This window comes from Sebastes umbrosus, chromosome 15 (assembly GCF_015220745.1).
Source record: "Sebastes umbrosus isolate fSebUmb1 chromosome 15, fSebUmb1.pri, whole genome shotgun sequence".
NCBI classification, from domain to species: Eukaryota; Metazoa; Chordata; class Actinopteri; order Perciformes; family Sebastidae; genus Sebastes; species Sebastes umbrosus.
Genome location: NC_051283.1, coordinates 22,565,937 through 22,585,913, shown reverse-complemented (window position 1 = coordinate 22,585,913; position 19,977 = coordinate 22,565,937). Strand labels below are relative to the sequence as shown.

Here is a 19,977-nt window from a genome sequence, read left to right as displayed (position 1 = left end):
TGGAATCAGAACGAGTGCAAAAGTGACTTTCATGGTTGAGCAGCTATTTATCCTTTTAATATCATTTGATGAATCTGTCAGATAAAATGTAATCAGGTTGGAATCATCAGACACAGATTATTTTAGATGCCGGTTATTTTCTTCACCATTATAGAGCTACAGAAAAATCTGAGACTAAAAGATGAAAGTACTAGTATGTCCCAGAAACTGCAGAAATGTGTTTGAGCTTAACGGTGAAACATACCTGCGAATGTGCTGTAATTTGATGCAACACCAGAAATCAAAACTCTTTTTTGAAGTACTGTAATATTAAGCGTGAAATAGCATTTAAATCTCATGACACACAACTGACGTCTGTAATACCTCACACAACTAACTCGCCCTTGGTTGCTCCTCTCTGGAGAATGCTGCAATTCAGTGCAACTCAAATGGGTTTATTAAAATGAGGAAAAACAAACAGCGATAATCCAGTACCTCTATGCTTGAAGCGTGTAAGGAGTCTTAATTTAAAGCTGTTATGCCTTTTAATTATACATTACATGTTTATTGTTATATAACTTTGAGATTTCAGATCCATCCTTCTATTCTGGGATGCAGACACAAAAAAAGCAATCTGCTCAGCACAGTGGATAAAACACACAAGAAGAGACAGACAGATAGAGAATAAATCCAACAGTTTAAGACGGCCACAGCTGCTTCTGTATAAAACTGAGAATGGCATGTGTGGAGAGACTACCACACTGCAGAAACACAAGTGGATGTTAAGTGGGCTTAACATATCTTCGCTCAGGTGTGACCACTAGCCTGAGGACATTATTCCAGCCTGACAGTTAAAATCAGTCATCTGTTCAGAAGCGGTGTTCTTATTCAAGGACAAGAGAGTTCACCTTCTCCTCCTCTTCACTACTCAGAGTATTCAACCACTGCCTGTTGATCCATCTTAGGTCTGAATTCTCTCTCTGTTCAATGATCATAACTTTGTACACTGTTTAAGTTATGCCAGTAAGGATTGATTTGGTAATTCGCAGGTCAAAACACATCTAAACATTTAGATGAAAAACATGTATGTTAAAAGATAGTGGTTTTATGAAACCTAGACATCTGTAATCAAATTTAGCCCCGTTTTAAACTAGACTTTCTTACACTTCATTTTTAAAAGTCGCTCTTACCTTCCTTCTGACCAAGTTTTAAAGGACCAATATGTAATATATTTACTGTAATAAATCATAAAATGGCCATGATGTGTCATCAGAGATTAAGGAAACATGCTAAATTAAAATACTGGCCTCTCTGACAACAACGCTACAGCCAGTATGTTTCTCCTTCTGTGCTTTTGTTTTGGATTTGTGTGATCCCGTCTGCTGCCCATTTCAACAACCCGTTGCCACATGTGAAACAAATTGGCATACAAACACAGCCTTGTGCAGCCGTGGAAGCAAGCTAACAAACTGGATCAACAGAGATAACATAAAGTTAGATTCTACCGGACCTGAAAAGCGTCGGCACATCTCTCTGTGGTCCGTGTGCAGCTGGGTGGTCAAGGCAGCGAGTATTGGAGACACACAGCCGGTGAAGTGATTCAAACTACAAATGGCCAGAGGCTAAAACGGTCATGTCTAGAGGGCAAGCCTCAAGTTGCAAAAACTTGCACTTACTGCTATCAGTCACACCGGAGGAGCAGACAGGCCACGGCTACAATGAATTTGGACTGCCTGCGGTTACCTGTTTTAAACGCTACCTGTACCACTAAATGTAGCAATACCCCAGCTTTAATAAGCTTCATTACAATAAAAAGTCCTGCATTCAAAATGACCCTTAAAGGTACAGTGTGTAGGATGTGGCGGCATCTAGTGGTGTGGTTGCATATTGCAACCAACTGAATACTTCTCCACTCACTCACTTCCTTCCTTTCCAAGACTTCAGTAACGTGAGCTGCTGAGGGCAAAACTGTGGTAACGCCGTTCGCCTCGCTCAGAGGTCATCCTTACCGTAATAACACTACTTTAGGAGCAACGGAAGCCAGCCGTCAGTACCACAGTTTTGCACTCTGCGGTTCATGTTACCGCAGTTTCACAACTGTGTCGGAGAACTACGTTGGCATTCAGGCCTTAATGTAAAAATGCGAAAGGCTCTCTCTAGAACCAGTTTAAAACTAGATGTTTGGACAAAAATTGACCTGCAAATCAACAAATCACCAAATCTGTGCTTTCTGGGTATTACTGGAGTCTTTACTTAATATCAACTATCAGTTGAGTTTTACAGCAAAGACAGTGTTAGAGGTAGGAAGGCTGCGGTTATGGTTGCTAAATGAATTGCAGAGCCAACGTTGGCTACAGACAGTGGTTTTTCAAGTATTAAGACTATATATGCTACTTAGAAACAGTTTAATTAAGGATTAACCAGTACGGGATAATGTACAATATGTTTCATTGTTGTGAAATAAACCTCCTTCATGGCGATGCGGTGGACCCCGACGCGAAGCCCTGCATCGCCCTGAAGGAGTTTATTTCACAACATTATCCCATTTATTACATAGCTACTTACTTAAGAAATCACTTATATGACTTGTAAAAATGGTCCTCCAGAGTCCGACATCCGAACTGCGTCCGTAGCAACGGTCTCTTATACATAGCAGCGGTCTGCTATAAAGAAATAACAGACCGTAGAATGTTCAATAGTCACACCTGATGAATAATGAGTATGAATACTGGAGAGTTTAAATTAATAAGAAAAATGGAAAGTGAGGGCAGGTGGTGGAGTCAGGATGGCAGCCTGCAGTCAGCACATAGTGCCCACGTGAAACAGCTCTAATGAGATGAGTATTTTCACCTCGGCGCTGCCAATGCACACAACATTTTATGGGCTTGCTTCCACTGGGTGCATTAAGAGGCCCTGTATTTTTGCTTTGAATAATGCCTCACATCAGTTTCCCCACTACCTCCTCACGGACTGCCACGGCTCCTGTTGAGCACAGTGACCGACATAAAGACCTGTGCAGCATGTGACCATCGAAATGTCACAATACTCCCGTTGCTCAATGTGGACCTTTTATTGCTCCCTGCCAGGGGACTTGTTATGTACTGTGCAGCACTTCTCCCTTTTCCTGGAGACCTGGGGCTGTTTTCAGGCAGGAAATGTGCATTTTTTAATAAAAGAGTGGACAGTAAAGGACTGCAGCACAACACGGCTGCTCATAAATGAGAGATGTAATCAAGTACAGTCACTTTGGTCGGTTCTGTCATTTGTTTAGCTCCAAAAAAGTAGTGACATTGTACTTTTAAATTCAAACTTAAACCCCTTTAAGCTACAGAAACAGGAATAAGGGAAATGTTTCCTGCCAGCAAACTGTCACATTTGTTCCTTGTCACTTCTCTAACAGCAGGCTGCACACTGTAGTTACAAGCGTTGAGGAAAAACAGAAATCGCTGTCAAATCAGCTTCACCTCCTTAACTCAGTCATTGTGTGACAAACAATTTAGCTCTGAACTTAACAGTTACCACCAGCGACTCAATACGCACCGCATTTACATAAATGCCACCCACACACATGCACAAATTACTTCTCTCTCCCAAAGCGAGGCGGTTTAAAGTAAAGACTGAATGAAGAAATGCATGAATGAGACTCTGCCGTCACCTTGCTTGGCAGCTCACAGAAGAAACTCTCATTAAAAGCAATTTGTTCAGCACGGCTGTAACATTTTTTGACCAATTCACATTTAAAGACATTAAAAGCGAATTAGATTCACTTGTCTATTTTCCTTCGAGATGTTAATTGGTCCCAGACGAGCACTGCTTTTTCGCTTTATGTCTTATGACATTGGCCAGGTCCCACTGGAAAGGAAGATAATCCATACATTGATAACCACAACCTCAGTGCTTTATCGTTTAACAGCTGGTGAGAAGCTTCCTGGAAGCTAATTCAGATTACTGCCACCATAAAGAAGATGGTTCATCTTTATGTCCTGGAGAGTAAATAAGTTCAGACCAACACCTTTTGTTCCCAATATATAACTTTATTTAAAATATTGTTACAATTTATTACTCTACACAACATTTTCAAACCTTTTTTTCCTTTTTCTTATATTGGTTAGTAAACCTTCATGTGTTTTTTTTTTTTTAGATATAAAACTTTCCATTTTGTAGCCTGCATCAGCTGTTATTTGATGTTTTTAGATCTCTTTTAAACAGCTTGTTTCATTGTGTAGTTAGTTAATCCTCCACACAGCCGTTCCCCACGCACAAAATTAATGATCAACAGTGGCTCTAGCGTTGAACACCATCATTTCCCCAATCTTTATAATTTCTGTTTAAATAAATAAAAGTTTTTGAGTTGGAGAAACAAGAGTGCATTTTGTCCAAGAGATATTCTCTTTTTCTATTTTTAAAACAACTATTTACAAGGTTATGCTGAAGACAGACAAACGAGGCTTAGGTTGTTTAATTAACGTTGCTGCCTACTTGCCGTGGAAAAGCCCCGTGTTTCAAAGCAATGGACAGAAATTAATTACACGGAGGCTAACACTTATTAAAACTGCACTTACATCCACCCTTCATGTTAGTCACATAGGACCCGTCAGCTGAAATGGGAAAACCAGCAGCTAATGTCCTCCGAGCCGGGTGTGTGTGTGTGTGTGTTTCCAAAGGTCGACGGACATCACGTCTACACAAAAAGCGCTGATGATGAGACTAACGTAGCGGCTCTGACTGAACCTACAGTGTCAAAAGGAAAGACTCATAAATGCCTCTTCCAACACTGGACTCTGAAATGCTGTAGAATTCGAATGAACAGAAAAATATCTTACACAATATCTGCCTCTGAATGATGTGATGGAAATCAGTGCTGATTTGGCACGAGAATTCCAACAATGTGTTACTATAGCAACAGCATCATTCAGACGAGCAGTGGCGGGTTGTGATGAACACTAACTTCCTGAGCCTCACATGCGGTCCACACATGGACAAGTTCATTTTTTTTTATTCTACTGCCACCATGTTTCCTGTACCATCCAAACATTATTCTATCTGTTAAGTCCTGTGTGGAATAATTCAACCCTCGTTATGTAAATAATCATTCAGTTGCAAGCCAAGGCTTTCCAGCATCTCAAACACAAACACAGGTGGCCCACAGCACAGCGCACACTGACGAACAAACACGGGCCGACCGTACAAAGACGTGCTTCATAACATTCCTGTCATCTCTCTGCTTTCACCTAAACACTGTTACAATGACATTTATCTCACCGATGGCGGACACGGACGAAGACTGATGGTATGTGCACCTGCCTGTGACTGAGACTGAGCGGAAGATGGCACCTGGCGCGGACGAGACGAACCGAAACACGAAAATATATTAAAAAAACAAAACAGCAGCTTTCTAAAAGCCTATTCACAGCAGCATGAGCCACGGGGACAGAGAACAAACATCAAACACAAAAAAACACTGCTTTGAATACAATATTGGGAGGAGTGAGTCAGTTGGCTGACAGGAATCAAAGGAACACTGAGCGTGTTGAGCCAACGTGGTGCTGCCACGGCAACCGCATCCCCCTGTGATGACGGGAGGCCAACCTGGAGAGAGTACGAGCATAGGACAGAAAAGCCAACACACAGTCGCACCACCTCTATCTGCCTCTCCCTCTACATCTTATACAGAAAAAAAAATCATCATCATGGTTGAACAGCTCCAATTCTTATGTCATCCATCTCTAAATTGGCCATTACTCTGGCTGTCAGAATGACCATCCAGCAATCTGCACATTGCAGTTTCTTCACAATCCAGCTATCTGTGGTGTGTGTGTGTGTGTGTGTGTGTGTGTGTGTAAAACACACCTATGTATTGCTGTTGTAAAACCGAGGCCTGTCCTCAGAGGCTGGATGACAAATAAAAAATATATTGCGATTTTCAAACAACAAACGGAGTCGCAGGGAGACAGGGATGAGTGTGTGTGTTTTCTGTGCTGAAAAAAGCATGTGAGCGTCTGTGAATGTTTAGCGAGACAACAGGAGACGCCTCCCATTTGTCTCCATCTGTCTGGTGTCTCTGCTGTCGTACAGATACAAAACCCCATCTTCATTCGCTGGCTCTCACACCAGCAGCTCATCAGACACGTCCAATCAGAGCCTAAAAGCTTATCAGCAATGTCAATGATAAACATAGAGGACACGCGCACGCACGCAAACAGCACGCATACACACACACACACTAACAAGCGTAGCTCCAAGGTAACTGGCGGGAAGCAAATTATGACTAAACGTAGGCATGAATTAAACATTTTGTTGAACCGAGAGCAGAGCTCAACTGTAAAAAAGAAAATATATACTTTAACTAAAGTGGAACTTGAACTTGTGCTCTAGGTCAGTGGGATTAAAAATAAACCAACATCACTCTCTTTCAGTTTTTTTGTCGCTGCCCGACAGCGAGTGAAGCTCAAGAATGAGTCAGTAATGAGTCAGTCGAGATAAACTACTACTAGCCGTTATTAGTGGGATAAACAAAACTCTATTGCATTCAGGTGAAATCAGCACATTTAACGCACCATGTCTCCAATCAGAAGATTTTGTCAGCATGTAAACCTGCTTTCTACACACTTAAAGTGAGACACAAATGTTTTCAAAACATCTACAAAGAGAAAAAAATAATGTGAAAAGAAACTGAAATGCTGCTCTAAAACAGAAATCTGTGTAAATTGTAAAACTGTCATGTAATCATACGTCATGTGCGCACACACACACGACTAATACTGTACCAATTTAGGTGCAGTAAGAGGCAGACGGCTGCCTGCATTGCTATGTATGCTGGTTGCAGTTACACAACTTTATGCACCATCTACTCTGTACGACACACACATACGCGCACACACACCATCTGTCCTCCTGACGTGGTTAATGGACAAACTGCGGAGATACTTTTGGGTGAGTTACAGAGCCCGAGGGATCACTCTTTTAAGAAGCTGAGAAGATATTTCTTCTCAGAGACTATAATTAAATGTGTCTTGCGCTCTGCTGCTCTCTGCTGCCTGTTCTGAAAACTGCAGCTCGACAGACAAAACCCTCCTGTCCTGTCTTTATTTTATATTCACAATCCGTCTGTCAGGATGTGTGCCATTTCAAAAACATTTGGCCCGTCAACCATTTGTTCGAGAAATCATCCCTGCGCAGAGCTGAGGATGAGAACGCATCTTTCTCTCACCTCACAAGCTCTGCAAAATCACCACAATAAAACACTCGCGATGGGGATAAACACACATACTGACATTAATGGCCAACAGACGTCATTCTGTGGGTACTGTGGGTTACACCAGAACAAAAGGTGAACAATTCTGATTTGTTAGAGCAGCTTGAATGCAATTCAGTTAGTGTTTCATTGTGTTAGATCAAGAAACCAATTATTATATCTCTTAAATTAATCTATATTTTACCAGAAGTAAGATTGTTAAACATACACATAATTATGAACCCAAAATCCTTTTTCAGATACATTTGTGTCGCCTATGTTTTCTGACAAAGACAGAATACTTCTGACTTTACGGATAGAAAACATCATTTTGTGTTAATGTCCATCATCGGTGGAAAGCATGACTTTGCTTTCTTTTTGTATCACTAACTGTTGAAGAGGTGAAAACCCAGTTTTTCTGAATCTCTCCATTCTTATTTTCATCTCGGCTCAGTTCATCAGACGAGGGGCCACGCTGGAGGCTCTGGGCCGAGCCGGTCGTGTTCGACAATCCTATCCTCGTCCAGTGGCCTCGTCAAGGATTCATCGAGGTGCTCCCTTTGCGCAAATGGTGCCGCGGCGCTGTGGTGACCCTGTCCAGTCACACGCCGTATGTAAGCGTTACATCTCAACCAGTGGCGAGAATCTGCTCGTGTTCTGCCCCGCATCACAGGACAGATAGGTGCATGGAGGAAAACAGACACTCTATGGAGATCTAGTAAATGACATGAAAGTTGGCTTTTGTCTATTTTTCCTTCATTTGCTCTTCTTGCTGCGTGTAATCCCTGGGGTCGGTTAAAAGTGTGGCTATTCCAATTTCCCGAATCGGTCACTTCCGGTTTTTGTTTTTGCGGGGGGGCATGGATCGCCTTGGTCTTTCACTCGGTTCTGTGTTTGTCGATGGGCGCTCTCTGGGGTGGCTGTGATGATGCAAGTGTGGACCAGTTTCTAGTTCGAGTGATGACAATATGATTTTAGGAAGTTGCGATCTCACCCCCTAGGTGGCGCCATCCCTTCTGCTGCGTCTCCAGAGGAGGCAGATACTCTAGAACACAGAGAGACGGTTCAGTTGGAATGATGGGCTGTTTTTTTTCACATGCCATGTGACTTGTGAAAATGCTGTCACAACACAACACACATCGGTCAGTGTCTCAGCAAACACTGTCGCTAAGAAACTTCCCTGAATTTCGACTGTGCTTGAAATAAGTGATTCCACAAATGCCTTTCGTGGCATGCAGAGTCCCTCGTCTTACATCTGGATGTCCTCAGTTTCTCAGTCCTGACCTGTTCTTTATCTGGTTACTCATCCTTTAGCCTTGCAGTTGTTTGTCCACATACTTGTTTTGCTGGTCTTGTGCTGTCTCACATGGGACAAATAGTTTCAACTTCCCTCTCTTGTGTGGGTCTCTTGGAGATAGCGAGTCACATGTCTATAAATGCGTCTCTATTCTGAATACTTTTTCACTGTATATGTGCTCTCACAGTAATCTGATAGCACTGGAGTAGAAGTTACTCTCTCCTTAGATATGTACATTGTGAAGCTCTGGTGAATTGTCTATAAAATGCACCCTTTCCTCTGCTTTGTTTCCCCTCTTTCAGTTCCTTATGATGCAATAGGAGCTGCACAAGAGAGATAATAAAACACAAGCTTCCCTGAAAGCACCTTTTTTTTTAGGGCCGTGTGTAATTTAACGTGACTGCACTAAAGTTACTTATAAACTAGTAAAACGTACACATATACTTCTGCTTTTAATACGCAGAAATAATAGAAGGTAACATACTTGAAATCCTCTCCCTGCCCTTGCCCTTTTAGTTTCTGTCAGGAACTGTTTGCATAATTCATGGTGCTTGATGGGTGCTGTCATTCAAAGCAGCACTCAGTGCCACGTCTGAATACATATTTCTTTATAATTTGCCCTAGATAAAATCTAGCCTCTTACCCTTCAGTGTTGGTGCTTTGTTTCATCAGCTGTGTTACCAACATTGTTGTCACTTTGTATTCAGGACAAAAAAATAAAAAATCTTGCTGCTTACCATTGTTACTGCAGTTTTTGTTGTCTTTGTCAGATGCCTCTTCCTCAACCTGACGGCAAAGAAATCAATACACAAGAAATATTAAATTAATAATTATAACAAACAAAAGCCTGAAGAAAACATCTGAGGGGTCTTATTGTATTTGTAAAAGAAACATGTAAAAATAAGCTAAGTTTAGAATGCCAGACTTGGCTGGAGTCATGTGCTTCCCACAATGAGAGAGGAAAGGAGTGGTCCTTACCTGTTTCCTCCACTTCAGCTCGCAAAAGACCCGCTCAAAGCACTCATGCATGTAGTTAAACTGGGAGAGAAAAGCAAACAGAATTGCGAGTCAGCCTTCCAATACAGCACAGTCACAGTGACCAGTTTTTTTCTTTTAAAAATTACAACATATGTCACACTAAAACTGCAAATTCCAACAAAGTAGGGGTGTAAGAAAATATATAATATATATGTTTACAATATAAACACTTGAGTATCGCCATATTATGTTTTGTGATAATGTATCAACTCTCAATTAATAGTTTACATGCAAAGATTCGTGTTCAGGCTTCACAAAAGTAGTGCTATGAAGTTGGATGTTAACAGGGACCGTGATAAATGCAAGCAATTTGTTTTTACTCAGATTGTATGCCTATTTTTACTATGACAATTTTCCTAAAATTAGATTTAAATATCAGAATACATCGCAATATATTGAACCTGCAACCCCTGTATCATGATACGCATCGTATCGCCAGATTCGTACCAATACACAGCCCTACAAGTATATAAATTAATACATAAACACAATTTAAAAACCTGAAAACATGTCCAACAGTGTGTGCCTACTCACATATGGTGTGAAGATCTTGACCCAGCGAGGTTTCTTCTCTCCTCTGGCGTATTCAAAGCAGAAAGCCATCCCCTCTTCATCAGTGTCCCAGCGCTGCATCTCCGCCCACTCGAAAGCTATCACCTGGTTCTGAGGGAGAGAGTTTACAGGAAGTAAGACCCATGCATAGATATAGGCATATAAATGTTTAAATTAAAAGTGGTTTGATACACAATTCAGTATCTGAGAAATCTATTTTGGAAAATACAGGATTTGATTTTATTATATAAGTTAAAGCCAAAACTGTTTTATACGACAATGTACTGCATTTTCACTAAATGGAAAAAAGAAAAGAGTGATGAGTTGGATCCTCTGCTTGTATTGTGTTCTTATATGTTTTTATAGCAGAGACAAACACTCACCTCCAGCGTGCCGTCCTCTGTACAAGCGTGCAGCTTGAAGTGATGGATGCTGATCGCTGTGATGACATGTCCCTTCCTCCTGGAGTCACAGGAGCAGTGGGGGAACGCCACCTCATTGTAGCCCTCACATGTCCGCAACAGACTCAGGTACTAGCAGGGTATTATAGAGCACACGCACACACACACATCAGTCACTAATACGGTAAGCAACCAGGTTATGGCAATCTAAATAAGATTAGATTTACATCTCTTCCCTTAATGCAAATACTCTTAAACTCCAGGTAACAAGCAGTTTGGGCTGTGACCAGAGTTCCTCACCAAATTTGAAGTTCCTAAGTTAAATAGTTTTTGAGTTGTACTCTGGAAACGAAATTGAAGTCGTAGAAAAACACAGTTTTTGGCCAAAATTTAAAAAAATGTTGGACACCCTGGACTTCTAACCCTCAAAAGGCACAACTACACCACACGGTCAACCATCATACCAAATTTGAAACAAAAAGTGTGACACGCGAACGTACGTAAGGATGGACACGCGGAGCTCTATATACCACCGACTACGTTGTCGCGGGGGTATGATAATCTCTACTTCTATTCCACTACATTGTGATATCACTATATTCTCATTCCGGTGTCTCTTTCATGCAAATACAGACTGTTTGCGATATACAAATAAGGGTGAACGGCAAGCAAATATTTGGGTTTCTCCACCCAGTTCTCTTTAGTCCCTGATCCTGATGAAGCAAATGTTCTTGTTTGCATGAACATGTCTGATATCAGATGCTGCCTAACATTTGGAAATGTTGTGCTGGGTGGCTACATGGCTGTGAATGTAGTTTAAATCTACGCACAGAAGGCCTCACACTCACACACATGCCACCGTTCAGTTAATGTTCAACAAACATCAATATTTACTCAATGGCTTTATCTCTGTTTACACCACAGAGGGCTTTATTCCCTATAAGTGTGAAAGCGTTTCTGACTTTTCTGTCCATTTCTATTCGGTAACGTTTTGGTGATGGCTCTGGTCAGCAGGCAAAAAGTGTAGTCATCCCAATCCCCTCCCCGAACAAAGACTGGTCTGTAGGACTGACCGTGGCCATCTTGCGCTGCTCTGCCAGCTTCTGCAGCTGGTAGGATTTGTCCTCTGTTTTTATGAATCCCTTCTTCACATCTTCCAATGCCTGGACAGACAGAGGGGGGATGGATGAGGTGGTAGGAAGAGATACAACACCATTTATTATTTGAGGTCGCTGCACAAAAATGATTATCCATTAAAAACATTTAGCAAGAACATATTTAGTCTCAAGTAACCATGCTCAACCAATGACGGCACCTCTTTTTGTATTTTAAAGTGGCTATAATCAAAATTTCTATAATAAAAATGCATCAAATGACATTGTGAAAGGGGTCGCTCGCTCGTAGAGATGAACCTATAGAGATTTATGCAGCTTCCCTCGGCTTTACAGAGCTTAATAGCGAGTTTCAATTCATTGTTTTGCTGACTTTACTGGTAGAAATCGCTGTGAAGGGTCACTGCTGAACCTCACATGCCTAAAATGATTCAGGGTGTGACCTTTATTGGTCAGCGGACACCCTAAAGGCTGCTGCTGCTGCTGCTATGGTTATTTTTAGTGCATTTGCATTAGAGGATTATTTTTTTCCAGCTCACACTTTATACTTCAAAAATGTATGGAAATGTTTGTAGAGCTTGTAGAGCATCATGGTTCTGTGGTTCCCTGATTAAGTACATAAGTGGTGACATTTCAAAGCCTAGACTAATCATTTAACGCTCACAACATTTGGTGGTAGCTTGAAATTTTGTTTAGGATGTGACTTTAGTTAAGATGTCAGTTACAGGCGAGGGTAAATATCTGCGTCAAGGACTGTTAGTGTCATCATAAGATACTATATAATTAGACTGTGTTAAATGTCTACGAAAACTGGATGAAATAACAAGTAGGCATTGACTCTGGATGAGTGAACCTGTATGTGTTTACACTGACTGCAGATTTATTCAAAAAGCCACAGTAAAAGCAGATTATTAACTGTGAGAATAATTAACTAGATGGAGAACTGGAAGATTCTGCCACCAGTATAAGTATTTGAGAGTAAAAGAGTGGAGTAATACAGTACATTTCCTCCATTATGGAGGAAATGATGCATGATAAAAAAATGCTGAAACCTCCAACATGTATATAAACACATGAAGGAAAAAAAACCCCAGGAGACCAAATTTTGTGCTGAGTTTCCTTAAGTCAATGTCAAGCGGGATTGAATTATTGTTATTACCTGGTGAAAGCAGTAGTGCAGTGCCAGCGGGTTATCTCTTAGCAACTCCTCCTCCTGGAAGCTAAACAACCATTTGCGGAGCGCCAAGCAAGTCCCCGGCACTGCCGACGTGTAATTCTGCACATAAAGCTTGTGGGGAAACTCATTAGGCGCCAGCTTCCGCACTGCAACAAATAATAGAAAGGAGGAGAAGGATTGGGGGGGGGGGGGTGATTCAATAGAAAATAATTAATTCTAGCCTGTACAAAATCACCTGCCCTTGCTGTCCAAAAGTGCACATACCCCTTGGCCCAATAAACTAAACTAACCAGTGGGATGATACAGGTCTTTATTTAGAAAACTAGTGGTCATGTGATGAGGTCACCCAAGAGTCGGCTTTTAAACTAAACACATGACAATATGTGAAAATGCTCTGTGAATTTCCCTGTGAAACACTCATGAACACCAAATACGCATATAGTTCTTACCAAAGGAGTGGTTGATGACTTCAAAAAGGGCAAAGTAGCTCGCCATAATACTGTCCATTCCAACCTTCATCACTAATGCCTACAGGAAGAGCAACACAGAGTCAGTTATGTAAGAAAAGTACTGTTTGAGAATTTCTATTGCACCATGAATGTTTATCTCCTATAAAGTGTGTTTATACTGAAAACATATATTTATTTATACTGTCATGTATTTACCAGTAGACATGATTCAGATGTCCAAACAATGGGGCAATAAACGGTACAATATAAGTGTAAGACATGCGATCGTACCTGGTACACCTGGTCTGTGGTGCTGTTCTTGCGGACTCTGACAGAGATGGTGGTCTTGTCTGGCAGGGCTATCCGCAGCTCTACGTCCGTCACTCCGTTGTAGTTCTGCACAGCCAAGCAACGCGTAATTATAACAGCTGTAGAACTGGATTAACAAGGGTGTGTGCCTGCTTGTATGAGTGTGCATGCATGCGTTTGTTCTGAATTAGTGGAAAGTACTTCTGGAAACAAACAAACAAGACATAACTAAACCCGAACTTCCATCTGTTAGAAGTCCTAATCCTTCTATTTGTGTTTATTTAAGCGCAAGCGCTGAATTAATTCAGTATTATTGCATTTGCATTTAATGGCGGTCATTCCTCAAAACACTAGAAAGGCAATGCAATTAACTGTTTAATTGTTTTGGCTCTCCCGTTTAAACTCCATGCTGGCAGACGTGACGGGCAGCCAGCTACTTTCAGGCAATTAAACTCAACGGCCATAACTGCTGATGCTTGTTTATGGCAAATAGCCTACTCTTTTGACACTAAAGGACTAAAGGAGGTTAAATAGATATATTCATAACTTCACCATAAGTTTTAAATTCCCCAAAATCCCCAATATCAGATACATACATTACTAACCATACAATCTATTAGAAAAGCTTGAATAAAAGACTATTACTAGTATAATAATCAAGGTACAGTGGAAACTGCTTATAGTGATCAACTGCTTACATGGATCAAAAAGCTTGGGAAAGAATCATTCCTATCCAAACCGCTGTTTAAATAATTTGCTTTTAGTAATCAAGTAGTCTGCTTACAATGTTCATTTTGGGTCTTTTCATACATGACAACATATGGAAAAACATTTTAAAACTACGTAAGACTAACGTTAATTGAATTTTTGTTTTGTTATTTACTTTACTCCCTTAATACTTTGCCTTGCAGACCGTCTGCTTTCCGGCTGGATACCTAAGGCTGGTGTTGCGTGCACATTGATATCGTGACGGGAAAGGGAAAGTCATCTCTGAATGAAAAACAAATGCGCACGGGGAAAGCGCCTTTGTAAAGTGGATTGATAATGCCTGGTCACATACTGTAATCCCCCCAAAGAGAAACCTTTTCCGACCCTCAACTGGCTCTGTGGCACGCATGCAGACCGGCGCCCGTCTTCCTCCATGCCGCTACCAGGTGAGCGAGTGAGGAGTCCCAGCAAAGGGGCGCTGTTCATCTGCCTGCACGCTTGCGCTACAGAGCCAGGCAAAAACGGCAATGCCTCACCCTCGGTGAGGGAAAAGGCAGAAGAAGCGGCAGCGAGCCAGTAAATAGCAAAGCGGTCCTTTTCAGTACTTTCATGTAATACATATGCAAATGTCAATTAGATGATAATCTGCATGAGAAATGATGCACAAAAACAAGATTCGGTTATAATAATAATCCGCTAATTGTGATCAATTTGACCCGGACAGACGTGATCATTATAATCAGTTTCCACTGTGTTGTGGTGCTGTGCAGATTCTCTGGTTTACAAGATGATTGGGGAAGTTTTGAAAGACAAAGAAAAACTCAAAGCTACAGCTAGAAATAGCTACATCCAACTCTAGTACAGTCCATATCAGAACAATAATAAATGAGATGCATACCTCATCTGATTCAGAGAGAAACTCCTGCATGATGTCACTCTCCCCGATGATCCGCACAGAGCAAACTAGAGACAAATACAGAGGCAGATGGAGAGAAAGGGTGGAGGTCAAAGTAAATCTAATAAACAAAGGACAGCTAAATGTCACTTTGTCTGTATCCTGTGTTCACATTTACAGTATAATCCGTGTACGGTGGAACATCGAAGTGCTTGGCATATTTTCCATCCTAACTAGATGATTCCTGCATGTACACATTAAATGATTCCTTCTTTTCCTTTGTACGGCTATTATGGATTTTGGTGGGTATAAATAGCGTGTCGTATCTGAACGTCAGCCTTTGAAAATGGAGCTGTAATTCTTCTCGAACAATGTGTGGATTGGCAACAGAAAAACCTTTTGTCTTTGTCCATGTTGAAAATCAACACACAATTGGGTTTATACGCCGGTGACCTTTCTATATCAGCCTACCTCGCTCGAGATATTCCTCCAGGCCTCTGCGGCGAGCATCCAGCTGCTGTTCGGACAGGGAGAAGGGCCATTTACCGGGAATCTTTGGGAAGTTGAAATTGGAAAACTCCCTCTTTAGGTTCTGGTTCAGGATGGCAAACTCCCGGTAGCGCTTTGAGCACAGCTGTCTCCCGGACATGTACACGTTGTACACCTGTGGTCAATGAGACAAAGACAGGACAGACAGAACGTGGTGCTTTAGAGATGAAACAGATGTTTACAAACAAGAACTACAAGTTTTTAGGGAAAAAAATAAGAATCAGTATTCAGTACTCACCACAAACCTCTCGGAGTGCTGCTCTACATGTTTGTAGGTGGGAATGGAAATGGGCACTGCCTGCTTGTCGCTGTAGTCATAGTTGGGTTGGACATCCTCTCCTCCTTCCAATCCATCAGCCTCCTGAGCTGGAACAGACAGCACAGCCAGAACCAGCTCCTTCTCTCCTGCGCGGATCAGGTCCACCACCTGCTTATGGGTGGCTCCTTCCACACTCACACCATTACTGGAAGGAAAGATGGAGGACAAAGGGAGAGAGAGACAGAGAGAAAGTCAGCAAAGAGTTTTAAAAACCCTCTTTTCCCACCGTTTTTCACATGAGCTAGTTATGTTTCAACGTGGCCGATGATTCAAGTCTCTACACACAACAGATCATGCATTCAGCACTGATATTATCATGCTGCTATGGTGGGAAATTACTAGTGTAGCCTATATACTGTATACTGATGCCGCTTTTCAGAATATTTCAAATTGCATCTCTTGTGGAAATAATAATTAGGGATGCACCAATCCAACTATTTCTCTCCCGATACCAATTCCAATACCTCAACTCAGGGCATCTCTCGATATCAAACATCGGTCCCATACTAGTGTTCTCTATTCCCCACATTTGAAATCCAGCAACTAATCATTTTTATGTAAGGTAACATGAGGCCACGAATAGCTGTGGCACTAAACACGGAGTCGTCGGCCCGCTGTGACTGAATGAATGAATGAATGAATGCAACTAATAGTGTAAACACTGAATTTTATAATGCCTCGGATAAAGAAACTGTATTTAATGTGGATTAGTCACATCACAGATAATAACCAATCCATTCAATAAGGCCAGTTTGGCATCCCTAAATATATTAATAATAATGCCACACTCATGTCAGATCTGCACGGCATAATTATATAATATTTTACGCTGCAAATACGCATCCTGTTCCTTTTCCTGGTGTGTGGTAATGTCAGAGCCTTTTGTCCTCCATTGATAAACACAATGTCGGGAGTGCTGAGCAACCAGGTCAGTTCTAATGTCTCCCTTTTTCCTTTGGTGCTGTGAGACACCTCCCCTCTTGGCTTTGCTGAGGCCAGATGGCAGCAGCGTCAGGTGTCTCTGCTAATCTTCCTATGAGAAACAGCGGGACAGACACAGGAGAGGAGTTGAGCAAGCATAGGTCTGTCCACACTATATGCCATGTCTCTATTATGCTTAGAAATGTATATCTGTACGGTGGGAATAAGTGAAACGGACAAAGAGAGGGTAGCAGAACATAAAGTCAACAATGAGATGGAAAGCTGGTTTACAGATGGACATGACGGCATTCCTCAGCAAAATTGGGGGTATAAAAAAGATGAAGATAGAAGGAGAAGTTTTGGTCTCAACACTACTCTGATCCCATCATCCTCTTATTAGAAAAAACAGCAGCAAAGCAATGCCTGCCAGGAAGGTGTCTCATTTGCCGATCAGCAACAAAGGGGGTTGGAAGAATGTGAATTAGGCTAAGTGGATGTGTAGTGAATATGTTGTGATGAAATATTTAGTCTATAAAAGATCGCAAACACTGACAACTTCCTGTCACAATTTAATATAGCCTAAAGAGATGCCTGACAAACAGTAAAAAACAAACAAAATGTCAATATGAACTAGAGATAAGCAAGCAGCTCTTCACATTTTGTTGGCTGAAATGATAAGATATTGAGTATTTTCACTGAATGAAAGATTTAAATATTTTCGCAATATTTGTTTTTTTCGATAATCAAAACTGATAACTGAATTTCATTAATAGGCAATTAACCAACGAATAGCCTATCACTAAGGTTAAGCTTTAAAAAATGTTTCTCCTTTAGAGCGCAACAAGTTTAGTTTTTCATTTAATTTCTTTCTAAAGGTGACTATGAAAAATCTGATGTTCCTCACAAACTATTAGAGCTGCAGCAATAAACTATCAAATTAATCGCAAACTACTCTAATAGTCAATTAATCGGTTTGAGTAATTAAAGTAAAGTAAATAAAGTAAAATAATTAAAGTCCAAATTCTCTGATTCCAGCTTCTTAAATGTGAATATTTTCTGGTTTCTTTGCTCCTCTGTGACAGTAAATTGAATGTCTTTGTATTGTGGACAAAAAAAGAAATTTGAGGACGTCATCTTGGGGTTTAGGAAACACTTATTAACATTTTTCAACAAAAAAAATCACCAAACAACTAATTGATTACTAGAGAAAATAATCAACAGATTAATCGACAATGAAAATAATCATTAGTGGCAGCCCTACATACTATACTCAGGCAGTATATAGTGTATACTATACGCAGTAGACTCACAAAATACCACAAGTTAGCTGGTTATCACCAGTGAAGCAGCATTGTTCATAAAATTAGAAATACACTGACATATGACATACTTAACCGGATGATTCTTTTGAGTTTTTGCGAAATGGTCAAGCTGGTTAATAAATCACATGGTCCTGTCATATGACCAAAGAGAGATTAAGCAGTAAACATGGAGGAAACACAGGTTATGTGAGACCTTTTTGATGCCTCAGCAAGTAGAAGTAGACCAGTGTGTTCCTTGTTTTCTGTTTCTCTTCTCCCTTTTTCTAACCTATGGTAAGGTCACAGTAATAGATGATTTCACTGCTCAAATCCTGATGTTAAAGCTTAAAGGCCACACATACACATGTACTTTGACTGTAGTAATTGTACTTAATTGTTTACTGTTAACATTTTGTTCCTCTTACGCTTCCCAGCATTCACCCTTTATTATAGGGCCAAGGTTTACAACCATGGTGGGAATCGTTGGTTAGTTTGGTTTACTCATGGAGATTGACATTTGTAAATCTATTCGTCTGCAAATATGAGCAGAAGGAGGCTTTGTGGGGACATCCTTTCTCTTAAAATTGTATTGTAGGTACAAGTAATTATAAGTATCAGCTATATGAAACAGAAAGTAGTTGATGAACAGAAAGTGTTCGACCAAACAAAAAACACTTCTACAAGATGTCTCCTGGATCAAGTGATGTATACCAAGGCCAATAAAGTACACAGATAGGGATAAAGGGCAAAAAACTCTACACAACAACAGCCCAAAACTGGCCCATGTAAACAACACATCTGTTGTGAAGGATATAGTCTGACAAGCTGCAAGACAAGACGTGCACACACTCGCACAACCATACTTTGAATATGAGAGACGACACTGCCTTCCACTGTCTTTTAAGGCAGGGTCAAAACACACATATTATGCATTATGACAATACAATATCAACAAAGGCTGTGATTTAAATTTTCCTCATTACAACCACGCTGAAACAGTCACTGCACAAAAAGGGTGAGCTAAACAAGCTGTTAGGTAGCTACCTGGCTCCCTGTAAGTTCCTTTATTCTATCAGGTCCATATTTGTCTAAAAGCAACCTATTGTTTTTAACCTTTAATTATTTTTCAATTGAACTTTCTCAGTGCAAGTCAGAGATTTTATATATATATATACTACATGTTACAAGAATTTGTCAACTACTTTAAAGTCAAAACTGCTCCAACAAATGAAAATCTGCTCAAAGATTGTTGGTCAACCCCTTGAGAAACTCTATGAATCAGCCTATCATAATAACATCTTAAGGCTGGCTAACAACATCGTCTCTAACCCCAATCATGTTTTGAACAGTGAATATCAACTGTTACCATCGAATCAGAGATACAGGGTTCCACGATTTAATAAGGTTAGACTGAAGCACTCTTTTTTGCATCAGTCAATCCTTAAACTAAATATGGAGCCTAATCCCAGATCAAATGTGTGTTAAAGGGCCCTGAATATTGTCTTCTGTGATTGTAATGTTTAAATGTTTGTATCCTTGTTTATTGTCTTTGTCCTTTCTGTGATGTTGCAAACAGAGCTGCTGTTATGCAAAACAAATTTCAGACCTGTCTGACAATAAAGTATAAAGTAAAGTAAAGTATATATATATATATATATATATGTATATGTGTATATATGTGTGTGTATATATATATATATATATCATATTATCTCTATGTATATATGTATATATGT

General features: G+C 40.6%; 1 protein-coding gene across 3 annotated transcripts in view; it reads right to left on the bottom strand.

The window, feature by feature from the left end:
• The window catches only part of snx27a (sorting nexin 27a), a 39,768-nt gene that overhangs the window by 18,638 nt on the left and 1,153 nt on the right, over nucleotides 1–19,977 (bottom strand). For 2 of the 3 annotated variants that reach the window (XM_037794391.1, XM_037794392.1), the window contains exons 2-12: nucleotides 15,939–16,164; nucleotides 15,623–15,815; nucleotides 15,155–15,219; nucleotides 13,531–13,635; nucleotides 13,240–13,318; nucleotides 12,773–12,936; nucleotides 11,575–11,664; nucleotides 10,484–10,633; nucleotides 10,083–10,211; nucleotides 9,489–9,548; nucleotides 9,248–9,296 (exon numbers count right to left, since the gene is read on the bottom strand). In XM_037794391.1, the coding sequence (XP_037650319.1) occupies nucleotides 9,248–9,296; nucleotides 9,489–9,548; nucleotides 10,083–10,211; nucleotides 10,484–10,633; nucleotides 11,575–11,664; nucleotides 12,773–12,936; nucleotides 13,240–13,318; nucleotides 13,531–13,635; nucleotides 15,155–15,219; nucleotides 15,623–15,815; nucleotides 15,939–16,164 (1,310 nt within the window). Of the gene's footprint in view, nucleotides 1–3,992; nucleotides 8,259–9,247; nucleotides 9,297–9,488; nucleotides 9,549–10,082; nucleotides 10,212–10,483; nucleotides 10,634–11,574; nucleotides 11,665–12,772; nucleotides 12,937–13,239; nucleotides 13,319–13,530; nucleotides 13,636–15,154; nucleotides 15,220–15,622; nucleotides 15,816–15,938; nucleotides 16,165–19,977 lie in introns of those variants that run through there. The other variant, XM_037794390.1, reaches the window with a different exon arrangement.